Source organism: Brienomyrus brachyistius, chromosome 2 (genome assembly GCF_023856365.1).
Source record: "Brienomyrus brachyistius isolate T26 chromosome 2, BBRACH_0.4, whole genome shotgun sequence".
In the NCBI taxonomy this organism is placed as follows: Eukaryota; Metazoa; Chordata; class Actinopteri; order Osteoglossiformes; family Mormyridae; genus Brienomyrus; species Brienomyrus brachyistius.
The window spans coordinates 32,558,554-32,578,067 of NC_064534.1; the positions used below are offsets into that span (position 1 = coordinate 32,558,554).

At 41.7% G+C, this 19,514-nt stretch overlaps 2 protein-coding genes across 4 annotated transcripts; both read right to left on the reverse strand.

The window, feature by feature from the left end:
- Positions 1-64: 64 nt before the first annotated feature.
- On the reverse strand, positions 65-14,538 carry LOC125714967 (selenocysteine insertion sequence-binding protein 2-like). 3 transcript variants are annotated; one of them, XM_048986159.1, is made up of 18 exons: positions 14,381-14,538; positions 13,186-13,322; positions 12,549-12,687; positions 11,245-11,326; positions 10,971-11,116; positions 10,717-10,807; positions 10,447-10,580; positions 9,867-10,010; positions 5,316-5,423; positions 4,911-5,051; positions 4,366-4,498; positions 4,026-4,189; positions 3,769-3,940; positions 3,424-3,592; positions 3,007-3,227; positions 1,268-1,422; positions 872-1,037; positions 65-567 (listed from the first exon to the last, which is right to left on the reverse strand). In XM_048986159.1, exons 1-18 carry the CDS (start codon positions 14,408-14,410, stop codon positions 443-445), a joined length of 2,457 nt encoding a protein of 818 aa, XP_048842116.1. In that variant the 5' UTR covers positions 14,411-14,538; the 3' UTR covers positions 65-442. The 3 variants fall into 3 exon arrangements, with proteins under 3 accessions (XP_048842116.1, XP_048842108.1, XP_048842100.1); XM_048986151.1 differs by having other exon boundaries at positions 4,366-4,495; positions 12,549-12,747; XM_048986143.1 differs by having other exon boundaries at positions 12,549-12,747.
- A 2,094-nt stretch (positions 14,539-16,632) lies between these two features.
- zgc:86839 (Cyclin-dependent kinases regulatory subunit 2-like) lies at positions 16,633-18,771 on the reverse strand. The gene is made up of 3 exons (XM_048992197.1): positions 18,602-18,771; positions 17,884-18,011; positions 16,633-17,219 (listed from the first exon to the last, which is right to left on the reverse strand). The coding sequence occupies exons 1-3, from the start codon at positions 18,658-18,660 to the stop codon at positions 17,176-17,178; spliced, it is 231 nt and encodes a 76-aa protein (XP_048848154.1). The 5' UTR covers positions 18,661-18,771; the 3' UTR covers positions 16,633-17,175.
- Positions 18,772-19,514: the final 743 nt, after the last annotated feature.

Here is a 19,514-nt window from a genome sequence, read left to right on the forward strand (position 1 = left end):
TTCCAAACAGTGACATCCGTATTTTACCTTTACCCGTGAATTAACCAAATGAATTTGCAAACAATTTAACTCCACCCACAACTCAAACTTTAATACAAAGCAATGTATTAAGCTTGTTAAAATTATATCTTCAAATTTTCCTGTTCAAGCGTTAACCCCTTCTCCATTTGAATTCATCATTTTGTGCAATAATGCAAAAATATAGAAAAGAAATCATTCAAGTTTACATCTGGCAAATTGTTTGGTCTTGGACTAATAGTCCAATTTTTCCTCAATTACCTCAATATTTTCTGCTTGACGTCAAAGGACACAGTCCAGGTAGTTTGAAAAGTTCATAAAGGTAGGAGACTCAGGGTAAGAGGTTACAAAAACAAAGGAGTTGGAAGAAGCCAAGATTAGTGTGAAGGGCAGGACTCCACCCACTGATTAGGGCACTGCACCATCAGCTCCCTTCATCTTCACACTCTAGCGTTGGTTCATGACCCACGGTGCTTGTGGGCAGCTGCTTCTCGAAGTTCAAAAACTTATGATTATGTTCCTTCTCCAACATCTTCTTCCAGATCTTTACTGCAAAGGCATTCATACATCAGGTTACACGTAGGCCATTGGACAGGGACTAAAAAGGCTTATTTACACCTCCCCGTGTAATGACGCTTCACGGCGATGTAAACCGTGAGAGTATGACTGCTTACACAGGCATAGGCCACAGCTTAAGCCCGTTGCCAAAGTATAAACCAGCCTTAGGCCGTCTATAATTTTTCTGCAATGCAAGTGGCTGAGGCTTTTAAAAACAGATTGAGAAAAGACTTTTCCCCACACTGGAGAGGAAGGAAAGGAAAAAAAAAAAAAAAAAAAAAAAAAAAAAACTCACTGTATTCTGGTTCTTCAGTTTCAGTCAGCTCTGAAGCTGTGTCAGCATTCAACTGGTTATCCGAAACCTCCTCCGTTGCTGCTGAAGTTTTTTCTAAGTTTGCGATCATCACCTCGTAGGCCTTCCTGGCTTCTGACGACAGCTCAATCATTTTGTGGTAAAGATCCTGTAAGAAAAAAAAGAAGACATTCATTGTCATTGTTGACTTTAGCTACCTGTAACATAACGCCTATGAGAACATTCCAATATTTAAGGAAACCGTATAGAGGAAAATACAATATGAATGGCATTTCTTAACGGGGCTGAACTAAAACTTTAGAAACCATGAAAAGACGCTCTGAACAATGAAATACAAAGGCAAGAAAAAAAATTAAATTCAGGAAGATGCCAACACACCTGTGCGCCGTCATAGTTGAAGATGCCCACCAGACTCACTGGCACGGCCTTGTTGACACAGCGGCCAAGCGCCTTCCGCGACAGCGCGAAGACGAAGGGCACAGACTGCTCGCGACACGTGTCAATGATGGTGTGGAGGGTTTCATCTAGCCCGCCTGCGGACAACAGGAGAACTGTGTCAACAGGATATAGGTCTACTGATACAATCCGGCAGACAAACAGCATCCCTTTGAACCAGTAACAGGCCTTTGCCGACGTCCCTCCAGACTACTCCAAGGCAGAAAGCCGGGGCCTCATTTAATCGACACTGCATACACGCGCAAAAAAAAAAAAAAAATGAAATTTTTACACAGAATCCCAGATTTAACTTGATAGGGAAAAAAAATGTGAATATTTCTAGAAACTCAGAAGGTGGCGCATGCAACAAAGCAGGGACCTAACTGCTCAATGACAGGAAACACGGCAGCAATGTAGACCCCCAACCTGTGCCTTCACATGATAAACGGTAACCCTAAAATCTCAGCTGGGGTGTCTCATTTCATTAATCCCATTCATTTTATTTTACTTGGATGTCATTTTTGCAAGTGAAAGACTATATCTGCTTTTGATAATTTGCTATTCAAACATATGCTCATACATCCATTAATTAAATTTGTAACCGTCATAAATTTGTAACCGAGTTGCACCAAACGTGGATTTAGCCGTCAGACATTCATATGCACGGACCAATTTAAAAAGGCATTCTGTGCTAGTGACTACATAAATGGAAAGATTAAAAAAGGAACGAGTTTTCACAGAGCGGCAAGATTATTATTTTTTAATTGGAAGCCATTTCATTCTATTAATGCACAATGATCTGTGATGCCGATATGACTGACAAATATAGTAGCTCAATGGTCTGGGTCAACTTGTGTTAATTTTTGAGTTTTTCATATCACATCAGTAATCTCCCACCTGCTCGGCCCAGCACCGCATAACAGTGCTTCCATATTAGAGATGTTCATCCTAAAAAGTCAGTGTGTGTGTGTGTGTGTGTGTGTGTGTGTGTGTGTGAGAGACATAAATGCAGTCACACCGGCCCAGTTGTTTCTTTCCATCTGTAACTGGTTTTGTGTGGCATTTTGTAGAGCTGACAGAATTCATCATCGTTAACAAATAAGTATGCAGATGAAATGCACTTCGACATCTAATTTGAAAGTGCAAAATACCAAAAACGTGCTAGAACCAGCTGTGGAATATATACATGTATGCCTATGATGGTATGAAAATATACGTCTGTACATTTTGTTGCTTGCGTTAATGTTTTAATTGTGCCTCTAACACTGGTTAAAATCACTCTTATTTACAGTCACTATAGAGAGACTTCGCAGCTTTGATTTGCATATAATACAAGCATGCAGATCATTCGCATTGACCATTTACGGTTATTTACGAGCGGCAACCAGGCAGGATCTCAGGCTTGTGCATAGACTGTTCCGATTTATCAAGGGAACACTGAGGCACATGGCTGCCTCTGTCGGGTTTGATAAACCAATTTTTCTGGTGTACTGTTTTTTTCCCCCCTCTCATGCGTACACATTTCTTCCAGAATATTTACAAAATGTTTGATAAATGAGGTCCCCGGTGTCTGTGTGGAGCTACAGACTAACTGTAAACCTTAAAGACAATAGCTATAACTTCTCCATCTTCACACGTTTGTCATTAATGAGCTCAGGCTTGATATTTGACCATGGAGGTACCTTTTGATTGGATGCGTTCACAGTTCGGGGATATGATGACGCATTTAACCTTCCTGAGCTTGAGATGCTTGAGTACCTCCCTCAGGCCCATGACCAGTCGGCGCTTCATGCGGGCCTTCATGGGGTCCTTCTGGTAGAGGCGGTCCTGAAAGCGTACCAGCTCCTTCAGCAGGCCCGTCACGCTCTCGTCCACATCCTTGTTGAGCATTTGGTTACAGTAGCTGGGGGGGGGCACAGTAAACACACACCCGGCTTCATCAGCTTTGGAACGTGCAATTCACTGAAATCGTCCCTCATTTCCAATAATCCGCCTCCAGAACAGCAAAGTTCTCTTGGTAAAGCCAGCGATAATTAATATGCACATAAAACCACAACAGGTACAGAATTCCCGCAAAATGAGACATCAACAGTCCTCACTCTCTGAACTTCCGGCTGTGAATTTTGGGCTGTTGGACGGCATCTGCATCCCCAAGGACGCTGTCCTTCGATGGCTGCTGCTCGACTTCCACCTGCTCAGGCTTCGTGTCTGCAGGTTGCTCCGTGTCTGGCTGCTCTGCATCTGGAGGTCCGTGCTCCTCTGGATAATCTGTCCAAGCATATGTTCATGTTTGTTCTATGGCTTTCACAACATACCCATCTCACAATTTCCAAACATGCTGTGGAAACATGCACAGAAATGGGTGGGAAGGAACAGGGGGATGCCGGTATCATAGCTCAAACCCCTTTCCATGCCATGCAAAGCTCTTTTTAAAGCCCTGGTACCTTCACACGGCTCATCATCACCCGAGGGACCCTGCTCGTCCAGCTCCGACGTCACACCTTCGAGTTCCACCTCTTCAGCAGAGAGCAGCAGAGAGTCAGAGACCGGGCCGTCCGAGCCACGCTCCTCCAGCAGCCGCTTCTGCTTCCTCTCCTCACGCTCTTTCAATATGATCTGTAATGTGAAGAAGAGAAGGTTCTCTGCTCTGTGACAGGAGCAGGCAAAATGCAGACTGTACGACTGTGGGGCAAGTGCTGACCCGTTTGAGAGGCGTGGGCTTCTTGGCTTTGGGCACTTCTCTCTGCTTGCCCTTCTTCACCAAGGGGCTGGTAGAGTCCAATGGGTTATGGGCAATTTTCTCAGGCTGCCATGGGTGCTTCTTCTGAGCAGAATCCTTCTGAGCTACTGGGGGGCCACTCCCCACTATGAGACAAAAACAGAAGGGGCGAGACCAGGTTAAAGACTAATAAGGACTTATTTCATTTGATGTGCAACTAATGTTAGTCTAAGATGCCGCAACACTATATCCATCTCTACACACAAGCGCACAAACAGCTGTATGGGTGTCTTTGGGTAATATGCAAAAACAACACACACACCTGAGAGGATGATTGGTTTACATTCCTGCTTGGACTTCTGGGAAATCTGCTTCTGCTCTAGCACAGCCAGCATGTTCCCCAGGTCCAGCTGCACAGGAACCTTGCTCTTCTTGCCACTTGTCTTCTCAGGCTTCTGAGAGTTAGAGGTGTTCCCCAGTTAACTTCCATTATCAAATGTTACGTTCCCATTTTCACCCATATTTCACTATTAAGGTACAGCAAATACATCCAGGAATCTGGGTTATGTCAACCTTAATTGGGTTACCTTTGCATTAACAGAGGGCAGCAGAGAAAGTGTTCTGCTGCCCTCTGCAGGATAAATAATGCACTACTCCCTCCCCTGAAGACTAACTTGCTCATTAATACGCAACTCTGGGCAAGCGTGCAGAAGGGGCATGGATACCCGGGCAGATTCCAGCATTTTACAGGGCTCTTAAATACATAAAATCATACATAAAATTGGGGTGTCCTGTCCGTGTGCTTCTCACACACCACTTGGCAAATTTTATCTCCGGGAATCCCAGAGTGGTGAAAGCTGACCCCACCTGGTCCTTTTTGCTGTCAGTGGTGGGTGAGGCTGGCAGTGGGAGTTTGCTGCCTGGGGCTCTGCTTTTTCCACGCATGTCTTGATGGGGGGGCCCATCCACATAGGAGGTGACATCTCTGCTGTCCCGGGTCGATCCACACTGGGACAAGGCACATGTCCATGATCCATCAGGTTTTAATTACATATCCCGGAAACAAATTTAAAATGTAAACGCATTTTTCAAAGATGCCAAAGTAAACAAATATGACATGAAATCTGACCATCAAAATTTTTTTACATCAAAAGTAAGGTAGTACTGCAAACCTAAAGCAGCCTTCATTTTATGACCGTATAGGAAATTAAATAGAATTAGCCTCTTCCCACTCTGAGGATTTATGATAAAGGGAACATTACATGTACCTACCTCCCTGGGCATCTTGGATGGATTCTGAGCCAGACGGGAAGGGGCGGGGCTTTGCCCTTTGGTACAACCAACCACGTCATGAGTCAGATTGGGGAATTCCTCTTCATCCTGTTACAGAAAGTTGTTTTTTTTTTTTTTATATATAAAAAAGAGAGATGCCTGAAAGAAATCTACCCATCCATCCATTTTCCATTGTCAAAATAGTACAAAAAGAGGCAAGTTTCCAGATCAGGGTTCCCCATTTCCAGTCATGGAGAGCCAGAATCCAGCAGAGTTTGCAGATTTCCCTGCTGAAATCTTAATTAGTTAATTACCTAGTTTAGTAGGTGTGTTTGAGCAGGGAAATCTGCAAAACTCTGCTGGATTCTGGCTCTCCAGGACCAAAATTGGAGAACTCTGAAATCATTTTTTAAATGTAATTGGCAATTCCAGAATTCTGGATGTAACATTTAGACTCATATTGGCAAACAAAACGCTTCAAAAGCATGGACAAACAGCATCAATGAGTCAATTTGCACATTTTCTTGTGGCCTCTTAGGGTGAATATAGACAAATCCTTAAAACTCAAATTTATGTTTAACACCTAGCATTGTATCAATATAATGGATATGACAGACAACCCTTTGCATGGAATTGCCCCAATACATAAAAACCAATCACAAAATCTGTAGATCACATGCATACGATACTAAAACTCCACAAGGAATTTCTTCCTGGATAAAGTTACATACCGATCCTATGTTATCGCAACTTGGCTCTAGGGCTGCACAAATAATCGTGGGGGAAAAAAAAAAAAAAACACAATTGCGATTCACACCTCTATGCAATCTCATTTCTAAATTAATTTCTAAAAACTATTCTTCTGCATTGTATTGCATAAGTCGGATCAAAACAAGCACTCCTAAATTTTCCCCAGAGAGTCTCAAGCGTTCAGGAATTCTGCGTTCTCTTTAAAGGGCGCTTTTCCACCACACTAGGTACCTTACTTTTGGTACTGCAAAAAAGTACCAAAAGCACGGTACTTCAAGGTGTTGGTTTTCCACTGGTGTAAAAACTGCTACCGGCACTGAATGACATCACAGCGAGAGGCGGGGGTACTTTGTACTTAATTAAAAAAAAAGGCTGCCATATATTATGGGGCTGGCCAATGTGCGATATCAATACCAACGTTGCATATTGTGCTGTGCAATTCTTACTTCACCCATCAGTTAAACTAAGATCAGGCTTTTTCTTACTTTCAATTCTGTATATGGACATTATAGCACAGGGAGTTTAAGTTTCACTAAAACATTTTTTATCCTGTCATAGGGGGAAGAAAAAAAAAACACTTGGCAAGGTTTGCAATTTTAATTATTATTCCTTTTGAAGATTATGTAGTATGTTTAAAAATTACTTTAAAGTTTACCTCCACTGTTTTTACATGAGCACTGCATGCTTCTCAGACAATCATAATCATTTTTATCCATGCTGTTTAAATAACTCCTACACTGGTTTTTGAGAAATGTATGTTTCCAGTACCATGATGTGCTAGTATATCATACAAAATATTTTTATGCTATCCTGATCTCCAGTTCATCCAACTAGATCGCAGTTAATAATTTTCAAAGTGGCGGTTGTATAGCGTTTCAGAGGCAGGCTATTTGCATAACTGATCGACAAAGAAAACATTTCAAGTATCACCCCAAAGTACCAAAAAGGTACCTCACTGGCACTTTTGGTACTGGATCTTTTGGACTGGCTGTTTTGATTACCCTAATTCAATGGCCAATTGAGTATTTCCTTTCTGTTGTCAGAATTTGATAACCTGGTCCTGGATCAATCATATGTCTGGCAGTCATGTTTCGTTGTGCTTCCTTTTGCAGTTAAACATTTAAATTTAAAGAAAAAAAAAAAAGAAAAAAACGTGACATAATAGTTCTCAATCTTAAGCAAAAGAATCGCGATTCAATTTTTTTTTGACACAGCAACAGGCAACAACAAAGACCACCATAAAAAAAAAACCAAACACTCATGGTTAACAAGGACAGACAATGACCAGAGTATATTCTGTTTTAATTCAACTGTTAAACCGTGTACTATAATAATATATTACACATTTATATTTATGTAGCAGATGCTTTTGTCCAAAGTGACATAGGAGTATGGGAATCTTGAGGATAGAGAAACGACAGGTTCGGTGGAACAGCTGGGAATAATGGATGCTGCTGACCAAAAGATTCACAGGCTTACAGAGACGGGTGCAGATCCTTAAAGCTCCGAGTCGCGCCACCTGATACCTCATCAGCTCAAAACACTATAAAATCTCAGTTTGTTTAATCTGCAAGTTAACCCTTCCAAACTGTAACTGCTAACGCTACTAATGACCAAATTAAGGGTGCAGACATAAGTGCCGCATAAAGTACACAGACATAAGCCCACTGGGCAGACTGCCAGTCTGGCCAGAGGGAGCCATGACTAATGCTGTGTTCCATTTATCTTGGGAGGTCGGAAGTGGGACCTGAGAATGACATCACACCCAAGTTAACCAGATTTTAGTACAGCGAGTCAGAAAGCCATTTAGCAATACCAGACCTATTTCAAAAAGAAGGGTTTCTTGCTTAGCCGGATAACTTGTCAGATTCAATTTATCCCAGTTTAAATGCCCTTTGTCTTCAGTTTGCTCCATTTTCAGGCCTTTATCTTCAGCTTACAGCTTATTAATTAAACACTGGTATCGGATCGGTACTCAGTATCGGCAAATAGCCAAAGCACAGATATCAGTACCAGGGTGAAAAAATGGGTCCAGTGAATCCCTACTCTTAACACCCCGCAAATAAGGTGGCCATTTAATTATTTTGGCCTCAACATACATCTGTGCAACTGGACTCTTGACTTTCTTACCAGTACAGTACATGGGTAAGCACTACTCCTCAATAACAGTAAACACTGAAGCAGCATGACTGCAAACCCATCAATGATTCCAACATCATAATCAAATTTGCAGATGACACCACTGTGATGGGCATAATCCATAACAACAAGTCAGCCTGCAAAGAAAAGATTGAGAAACTAGGGAGCTGGAGGCAGGACAATAACCTTGCTCTCAACCTAAAGATAACAAAAGAATTGAGTGTAGATTTCAGGAGACTGAGACACAATGGTCACCATCCCATCAGTATCAATAATGGAGAGGGTGGAGGCCATGTCAGACCTGTGATGGTCCATCAACATGACAAGGATATCCAGTAAGGTCTACAGAAGCTTCACTTCCTGACGAGTCTGATGAAAGCACAAGCTCCACAACATCTGCCGGTCAGTTTCTACAGGTGCACCATGGAGTCCATCACCACGTAGTACATTGCAGAATGGTACCCTGGCTGCACCTTTGAGGACCAGAAGGCTCTTCAGCGCATCATCAAAATGGCCCAAAATATCGCTGGCTCACAGCTTACATCACTGGAAGAAATCTACAGACCGGCTGCTGCTGTAAAGCCATGAACATTCACCTCAAGAGACCTGACCCATACTGGCCACAGCACGTTCACTCCTCTGCCATCTGGCCAGCGCTGCAGAACCCTTCAGCCCGATCAGGCGGCCGTACAGGACAGCCTACCCCAGAGCAATGTCATTCTTGAACACAAAGAGCTCACTCCCCAGGGAAAACAATAAGCAGAATTTTAGATTTTTGCTTAGACAATTGTAGACATTTTAAACATGCGAGTTATATCACCCAGGCCTCACTCCAAGTCAATTATTAATAGCAGGAGGCACAAAGGGCACCACAGTCCTGTTTGAAACAAGAACGAGGCAGAAGCACAGCTTATGCTGATCATTGTTAAAGCATAACCCCCCCCCCCCCCATATCATTACTACACATGAGATCAACCAGAAAGAAGAGAACTTTGAAAATGTAGCTTCACCACACTATCTGCTTAACAGACCAAAGTTACACAGCAATCAAAGTTAATCTCAGTTTACCAGTTTGGTTGTGATGAAAACATGGTAAACCCGTGATACTCCTAGTGATCATGCACAAGGTATAACTAGTCATTTGGGTAAAGGAAAAGAACAGCTACACAAAACTATAATCCATTATTCTGTGGCCAAAGGTCATAGTATAAGAAAACTGCACACAGAGCGGCGGACCACCAGACATTAGTTTAATGTATTATCATACCCTTTCAGAAGTGCTTTTAAAATAATGCAGTCATACTTAGATCAAAAAAATCACAACCTAAGCATAGTAAAATTACGTGCAACATAATTATACACAACGATACAGATGATTACAGACACATGCTTGGTTCAACATGCGAAGTTTCTCCATTTTATCAAAAGCTACTTCATTAGACTGAAGGTGGAATTCAGTGCTAAATTAAGGCCATATCAGCCAGGGCCAAAAGATGAAAAATGAAGATTAAAACGCACATATTTCTGCCTTGTCCATGGATTGCGCCAACAGGCACAGACAGAAACTGAACCACCGTGAATTATGAAGAGCTCAGTCTAAACAAAGACACTAAACAGTATAGGAGCCCCAGACAGCTATCGTTTTAAAACTGCTCACGTTACCTCGAACTTTGGAGGTTCTTGCTCCACGCCCAGGACCTCAGACTTCGCTTCTTCACTCTCGTCCGCTTGTTTAGACTTCTTCTTCTTCTTGTTCCGTTTCTTCTTCTCTGAGGTTTTCTCTGGTCCCTCATTTTTCGTCTCCTCCTGCCACCAAAAGATAAAAACATCCATCCATCCATTTTCCAAACCGCTTATCCTACTGGGTCGCGGGGGGGTCCGGAGCCTATCCCGGAAGCAACGGGCACGAGGCAGGGAACAACCCAGGATGGGGGGCCAGCCCATCGCAGGGCACACTCACACACCAGTCACTCACACATTCACTCCTATGGGTATTTTAGCAACTCCAATTAGCCTCAGCATGTTTTTGGACTGTGGGGGGACACCGGAGTACCCGGAGGAAACTCCATGATGACATGTGGAGAACATGCAAACTCCACACACATATGACCCAAGCAGAGACTCGAACCAGGGCCCCAGATCAAAACAGGCTGCCTGAAAGTCTACCCACTGACCTTCCATTTGCCCCCATACTTCATAGTTAATATGAAGTTAGTATGCACTAAAGCACTCATTGTCATACCTTTGAAGCTGATGGAGGCTTCGAGATGGTTCCTGCAGGTCTGGGACTGGTCCGTTTTGGGGGCTGGCAGGCTACGGTGGCCCAGGAGGCAGCGGATGATGTGGGGGTAGAACCCAGAGGCCCGGGTGTGTGACCTAGGCAAGCCAGCCAAACACTCACTCACTCACCCGCCTCTAGCATCAAGCTTGCGTCACGACAAGAGCCAGATTTCCAGTCTGCTTTGTTAACCCATCACAATAAGCCACCACCAAATCCTTTTTATCCAAATACCTCGGATGGATTTTAACACCGTTTCCTGGCTCCTAGGTGTCTGAGTTCTCTGAAGGGAGTCAGCAGTTTGTCCTTTACCTAATGAAGTGTTCTTTTTAAGGCAATGGGATGAGAGCGGAGGTTAGTACTCTCACACAAGTAATGCCTCAACACTAATGCCTGAAGACACATTCAAATGCTAATTATTACGATGGATGCAATAAAAAGGGAGAGAATGTCGGCAGCATCCCCCACATTCAAATGACGGAACTGACCGTGCCAGGAGTTTGTGGAGCAGAAGGGGGGGCTACAGGAGAGGCTGCAAGCCCCCCTCGGCCAGGGCCAGGTAAACCCAGCTCTGGGAAATCTGACAGTTTAACTTCAAAAGAGTCCGAGTCCCTCTGCTGGACCTTGATGCTTTCTGCAGAAAAAAGGGGGGGTTTCTACAGAGCCAAACCGAAGTCTTGTACAGCAGACGCCAAAACCTCTCTTCAGCCTGATGCTCGTCATCAGTGAACACACTCACAGAGCTGACAGAATGAAAATTACCTGCTTTAGACAAAGTGGTTTCCTTCACATACAGGGATCTTCTAGTCTGCTGGGAGATGAACTCGGTGCTCGGCTGGGATGCCTGAAACGTACTCTTAATAATGACAGTTTGTCTAAAGAAGCCTTGCCAAATGATTTCAAATAATACATCGAACCCAAAAGCTCTTCCAGCCCGAACATTAATGGAAATTTTCCACTGGTATACAGGAACCAGGTTGTACTTAATCCATGCTGTGAAGAGACACTAGTTAGGACAATGCTAGCATGCTTCAATTTTCCACTACAGAAGGGTCGGTTCAAAAAATGCGGTACTGGGTTTGGAAAGCAAAGGTTATGAAAAACCGAAGAGATGCTTATTTACGGTTCACACTCTGTACATCATGCTAGCAATTTTGACGGAGACAAAATTCTTTGTATCTGGAAACGTAATTGGCCAATAAAGCGGATTCTGATACTGGTTCAGACATATTAAGTCCATGGTTCTGATTCAACGGTTAGCGTTAGCGATATTAGCATTAGCAGTGTCTAAATATAATTAGTACCTTTACTAAAGAAATGTACAAATGCAATTACTGAACAGCTTTCAAAAATGTGGTACCACAGTACCTTTTCCAATACTAGTATCCCGAGTAGTCAGCTCTACTAAACATAATTTGTAAAATGTGGGACTGTCTTCTAATACGTGCAGCATGAATAAATAATAAAATAATAATAAATAAATCACTGCATTGGATACACAAATCTACACGCATCATTGTGTCCAAAACAACTTCAAATAAGCCAAAAAAATTCAGACATTAATCATGAATTCCATTCTGCTGTGCAGTAGCCCGTTCCTTCCCAATGTTTTCTTCAACACAAAGATGTCGCATTGATGACGAAAGTGCACTGAGACCAGGATTGTTAAGTGCAATGTGAGCACAGACCAACGGGAGAATGGGAAGGAGGGGGTAATCATGCTCAGGCACTCTACCAGCTTTACAACACCCTTCGTTCATAAAACTCAAAAAACCAGACAGAAAGACCAAGAACATTAAGACTCCGAAATACAATGTTCACTATGGACTAGTGAAGCGCACAAACGTTTTGGAACAGGTGCTCAAACGGCGTGACTGACGAGTACTTTTTCATGAGAGATTTTGCGTGATACTTGGGGGCACTTTCATTACATCAGACGAAAGGGGCAGATGCCCCCCCCCCTTCCTTTAAGAACCCCACTGTCATTCCATTACCTAATAGTTCAGGAAAGCTTCGCTACTGTTTGAGGGTAAAGGCACAAATGGAGAATCGGAGATATACTGTACCTGTCTGGGCTGCTCAGAGTGTGAGCAATCCAGGGTTGGGTGCTTAGTCCGGGGAGCCTTTTTGGCCCGGCGAGAGCTGCTATAGCCATGTCGGTTCACTTGACTTGACTGGCTGTCCTTGGCTTGGCCCTTCTCTCTGCTGAAATGAGAGGAGATGCTCCACAGATCACTCCGGGGCCCTCTGTCCCTGGGCACAGCTCTGGAACAGCGGTACACATGCACTGGTAAACCCACAAACACCTTTTTTTTTTTTTTTTTTTTTTTGGGGGGGGGGATGCAGTTCATTCCTTTGCTCCTCAATTAGCTCTATAACAAAATAATTCATAATATTTTAGAAATGTGCTTTTAAAAAACAACAACCTTGTGGGTTTATGGATTTCAGGAAAAGGATGTAGGAGTACAATTTTTAAGGGGAAGAATTACTACTGACAAAAAACTGAAAATCAGAGCAGTTAAACCACAGGAAATGCTGCACTGACACAGGAAAACAGAAAACATTAGCTCATCATTTGCAGGACACATAAGGGGCTTGTAGATTTTGTATTAAAACAAAAGCTTGTTAGCTCACACCAGGGCAGGTCTGCACCTGAGAAAGCAGACATGTTACCCAGAAAGGCCAGTTCAGCTTGCCACCCACCCTCTCTGGCCAGGTTCTTGGAAACATTGACGTGTTCCTGTTAAGCTGCCATGGGTAGCTGATGCTGTTCCTATGGGCCTCTGGTCCTTCAAATGGTTAGGCACGAAAGGCTGAACTTCTGGAGACAATTTGCTTTCCTGGTGATCAATAGAAACAAGAAAAAAACTGGACTACTCAGGTTAAAAGAGAAGAAAAATATTGCATTAACATTAGAACGGACTCCACTCCTAGAATGAAGAAAAAAATGAGAAAAAAAATGAAGAAAATCGAGAAACACTGCAGTTAATTTATGCAACTCTGCCACATTTGGGTGTTGAACAATAATGGAATATGGTCTAGAAACGTACTCCATGCCGAGTAAAGGATGCCATTTATAACCATTGTGCAAATATCACGGGGAATTTACATTTTGGTTGCATTTCACTCCATATTAACTTGCATATTGTGCTCTGATGACAAAGTTTCATGTGAACAGAGCATACTAATAAATAACTAAATGTAAAAGCCAGCGAGCATTCGATGCTACATCTACCTCGCGGTGACACGTCAAGTATGCTACGTAAATAGAGGATTAATAAAAATGGGTCATTAATGTTGGCAGCGGGTAAAAACACGTCCAGGCTGGGCGCCTGATATGACCGATTTACAGCCTCTCTTTCTCAATGTACCTCGATTAAATGTTGACTAAGATATATACTAATTATATAAAACAATATACCTTTCAGGTATTCAAGAAACTGGTTTATGTTTTTAGGACGTATTCGTGTGTTATAACACAAGAACTAACTCGTGCTTGGCACGTCGGTGCGCAGTTATGCAAAACTCGAACCTTAGTTAAAAATACTGTCCACTTGCAATTTTTAGTTGCGAAACTCTGGCAGGTTGGCCAACTAACACGTGAACAGTATTCAGAATCACTTTATCATAAGGAGCTTGCATTTTGTGATAGTGTCACACACCCTGAATATACCGAAACTGTGAAGGCAAATTAGTGTTATACATTTTAAAACTCCCTTCTAATCACTTACATAAGTAATAATGTACACGCATAAGTAATCAGGTACACGCTTGCAAAACTAAAACAACCACAATTCACCTCGCGGAATAATCTACAACTAGGTTACTCCTGCCGGATTTTAGCGTATATACTAAGTCCAAAACATTATCTATCAAAAATTTAATACAGGCACAGTACCGTATTTAGCAAATGCGCATCAGGTTTCATGGTTTCGAGCACTTCTGTCGTTCATGATTACCACCTACGAAGCTGTCTAATTTCTTGCGTCCGTATTTTCCTTTACAGACACCAACACAAGCAGCAAGATAGTCAAGAGCAGGCAGGTTTTTAAACACGTGACTACAGCGAGGCAGAAGGGACAATTGGAACGGCAGCCTTCGCGTGAACCATATTCTTCAACCTTTGCTAAGATAAATATGGAGAAATGTATTGGGACATCTGGCCATTAAAACTACAGGAAATTTTGACATCATATTCTAAATCCATAAACATCAATATAGAGTTGGTCCACTCTTTGTAGCTATAACACCTACAAAGGCTTTCCACAAGATTTTGGAGCGTGGCTGTGGGAATTTTTGCCCATTCATCCAGAAGTGCATTTGTGAGGTCAGGCGCCGATGTTGGACGTGAAGGCACAGCTCGTAATCTCCATTTTAGTTCATCCAAAAGGTGTTCGATGGGACTGAGGTCAGGGATCTGTGCAGGCTAGTCAAATTCTTCGACACCAAACTCACTCAACAATGCCTTTATGGACCTTGCTTGGTGCATTGGGACAGTCTTGCTGCAACAGCAAAGGGCCTATCCCCAAACTGTTCCCACAAAGTTGGAAGCATACAATTGTCTAAAACGTCTTGGTATGCTGGAGCATTAAGAGTTCCCTTCACTGGATCTAAGGGGCCAAGCCCGACCCTTGAAAAACAGTCCCATACCATTATCACTCCTCCACCAAACTTTACAATTGTCACAACGCAGTCAGTCAGGTAACATTCGCCCCTCATCCACCAAACCCAGAGTCGCCCATTGGACTGTCAGAGAAGCATGATTCATCACTCCAGAGAACATGTTTCCACTGCTCCAGAGTCGAGTGGCAGCGTACTTTACGCCACTCCATTTGACACTTGGTGATGTGAGGCTTGCATGGAGCTGCTTGGCCATGGAATCCCATTCCATGAAACTCCTGATGCAGTTTTTGTGCTGGGGTCAATGCCAGAGGAAGTCTGGAGCTCTGCAGTTATTGAGCCAACAGAGTGTTGCCGACTTTTATGCATTCCAGTACTCGTTGACCCTACTGTTGCATTACATAGTCTGCCACTTCAAGGCTGAGTTTCTGTTGTTCCTAAACGCTTCCACACTTTGCAATAATACCACTTATAGTTGACTGTGGAATATCTAACAGGCAAGAAATTTCACAAATCGACAAAGTGGTATCATGCTTGAATTCAGTGAGCTCTTCAGAAAAATCAAAGATTTTTGTATACCTGACTTCATGCGTAGGTACTTCATTCTATACACGTGTGGCAATGGGTCTGAATGAAACACCTGAATTCACTGATTAAGAATTGTTTCCCACTACCTTTGTCTATATAGTGCAGTGGTTCTCAAAGTCAGTCCTCAGGCCCCACTTGTTTTCCTGCTATCCCTGCACCACACACAAGTCCCAGCTGTTTTTCAGCTTCTGATTGACTGAACACACCTGATCCAGGTAATCAGCAGTGTGTAGGGCAGGGATATAGTATATCCCACTGTATACCACTGATATAGTGTATCATTAAGGTCAAAGTGGACATAATAAAAACAATACAAAGATTATAGTGTAAAAAGTTAAGGTTTTTGTCCATGTATTTGACAAAGCAGTAAGGTTAGAAATTAATCATTGCAGTGATTCAGACCATTCAGTAGACATGTAAACCTAATAAAAAAAACCAAACACCAAGTGAAACAGTGGTATACATGCACTGGTAAACTCACGACGTTGTTCCAAAATCCCACCAATTAGCTGTCACTCAAATGTCATTCCAAACCAGTAAAAAGTTCAAACCTATTATAGCCACAAAAAACATGATTTCATGATAATATTGATTTAAAAGCAGCACTATTGTACTCAGTTTCAGGATGTAACCCAGGCACTTACACACACCTTATTCAAATTTGCCTTTGGTTATATAAATTGGCCTTGATCCCAACCTAGCAGAGGGGAAAGTAAGTTAAGACATTTGCCAGAACTAATTGAAAATTGTTTTAAAAATACTTAAGTATTTTTAAAACCTTTTCATACAAAATTTAGCATTTTCTAAAATGCAATTAAATTAGAATACGATGGGGAATTGCCAGAAATTCCAATTTTGCCCTCACCTTTTGCCAGTGCTGGTGAGATGCAAGTCAAGAAACTAAAGGCTTAAAAAAAAAAAAAAAAAAAAAAAAAACAACAATTCTTGATTTGTTGATAGCTTTTATTTACATTTTATATCTCACACCAAAGAGTATGTAATTACAGTCGTGAACAGCAAGATAAATGCCATGCACAAGATGTGGGCGATACACAAAATACAATTTTAAAAAGGCCAATTATTCCCAAGTTCCAAAGATGCATTTAACCATTGTTTCCTGTCAGTGCTACAAACCGACACCAGTGAAATCATGTAACACTACCTCTAGGAGTGGTTATATAGCTTTCAGCACTATATTATGGTAATGCGTTCACAGTAATCCACTCTGATACATACCATAACTGCCACCACTAACAGAAATCCACTGATCACTGAATGAGGCACTTAAGAGCAAAGCTGAAGCTTTAAAAACAACCCCATTTAACTTATTTCCTGACGTCGAGCCTCCAATGCTCTGTACTTTGGCTAAACTTAGTTGCTGTGAAGAATACAGCTCGCATAGATGTAGATTTTGTAGTCTTACAAGTATTCACTGAATACCCGATTAACAAACATGAATGTCCCAGAAGTTTCCAGAAGTTCACATTACTGTTTCGGAAGCGGTCTCCTAAACAGGAGGATGTGTGGTTCTGGAAAAGATAAGAAATTCATAAGCAAACTGTCAACAAAAGAGGTGAGCTTCAAGCAGTTACAGTACTGGCCCTTAAGCAATATATATTTTAAAGCACTGATTCGCAACTGGCGGTTTGCAGGACCATTTTTATTGGGTCACAGCTAGCTTAAATAAAAAATTTTTTTTTGGACTGTATGTTTAATAGTGCTAGAAGGTTATGTGCTACTGTTGAGGCACTATGTTCCGTCTAATATTACAACACAATGTTGTAAAACGTATTGCGACTCAATGACCAAGCAAAAACTTGTGTCCTGAGACTAAGCCAGTTGAGAACCAGAGATTTAAAGTATACTATGCATAGTCAGCCCAAACACTTATGGAGTGGGATAAGTCTGGAGGTAAACCACAAGTGAAAAACATTACATCCTAGTCAGTCAGTGAAAAACAAGGTTGATCTACTACCACAATCCAGAAGCAACCACTCTACCAAGATTTTAAATGGTTTGTCATAACATAGCAAAAAGAAAGCATATTAGCATTAAATTGCATACACTTACAAAACGGACCTACATGTCGTAAGCATAAAAGTTAAGTCATTCTTATTTTAAGTACTTTATGAAAACGTCATATCCTGTCAAAGGCTTATAGTGGTAACTAAGCAACGTTCTTTTAATACAAACCAGGATCGTGGATCATATAGTGCACCCATCCAAGACTCTGCTGCACTCCAAGTCTTCGCCACTCCTCCTCCGACATTAGGTGTGATTTTGGCACTTGTTTCGCCAGTTCCCGGGGTAACACGACATGTCTGCCAGTTTCCATTAAACGTGTAGCATGTTAGGGGTTATCAGGAGAAAACCGAAAATTTTCAATAAGCTGAAACGACTATTTTTCCTAGTGAACCCGGGGTTACAGACTTGCATTATTTGCACGTTTGTCAAGCATTTCTCCGAAACAGCAATACATCCCAAACGCTTCTGTACATTTAGTACGTCTAGCACATTGCCATTTACAAACCAACCCCTCATATGACACTAACATTGAATTCTATTGGCAGTAGCTAAAAATCACGATAAAAAGGAAAATCAATCACCTTTTCGAAATGTCCATTTAAAAATAACGAACAAGCCTATTTACTAGAAAAACGCCAGAAAAAAACGCAAATAAGACAAACGACAGGAAACGGCATAACTTTTATCGTAGTGGGTTACTTAGGTTAGTTACCTACATAACTCAAGTCAATTCGTCCCCTTAATTGACAATTAATTCATAGACATCTAACACATTTCTTATACCGGTAACGACAGACTGATTTCCATTAGCTACTCCGCACATTCGATGCTAAATTAAGTAGCCTGCTCAAGTATGTATATTACCACATTTGTTTTAAAGATTTACCTGTATTCATAATGCTCATCGTTGTATTTGTCAGAGTAATAGATCTGCTTGTGTGCCATTTCCTTGAATGTAAAACCAAACTTCGCTGAATTAATACGGACTACGAAAACCCTATCTAACACTCAGCCAGTATATCTTACGCTTTTCCTATTGCTAACGGACAATTTTTTAAATATCGAATCAGAGCGTATAGAAACTGATGATTGGGCAGAACAAATCACGTGAACTCAGAGGTCGCCATGTCAAGCCACGTGATTGAAACGAATAGCTGTTTCCTACTGTAACCTCCTGTTAATGGCTTTGGTAGTACTTCGAGTTATTTTTCATATATAGATCCCTCCTTCATATTTATAGTTCGTAACTTTAAATCGTGGATTATTATGATTTTGAAATATAGCTTACCTGTTAAAAGTCTTTAAAAATAAAAGGATCAGATATTACGTATATCTGGATTTGCCAAAGGTTGCCTAGGAGACTCAGTGTGTATTGTGGTTCCAGTCATTTTTCTTGCTCTTTAAACATTTTTATTGGAATTATTATGACCACGTTGCAAATAACACTGCCGGACTCGGTATAATTGTGTAATGTTAATTGCTACTTAACGAACACATAGAACGCTATTCTGTTATTTAAAAATGTGACTACCTCATGTAGATAAACTTATTCGCTTAATTAAATTAAAGGCTTGTTAAGACCACAGTTGTACCATAGAGAGAATACACAGTTGGCTCCAAGAACGGCATTTAAGAAACAAGTTAAGATGCACAGTAACCTTCACGTGCCACACTGATGAGTGAGCCTCTTTTGAGCAATAATACTGAATATCTCCAGTCAGTAACGAAGACTAAAGCGCATTTTGAGAACCAGATAGCACCTAGATCCGGCAGTTCAAAACTGGGCAGCTAAACAAGAA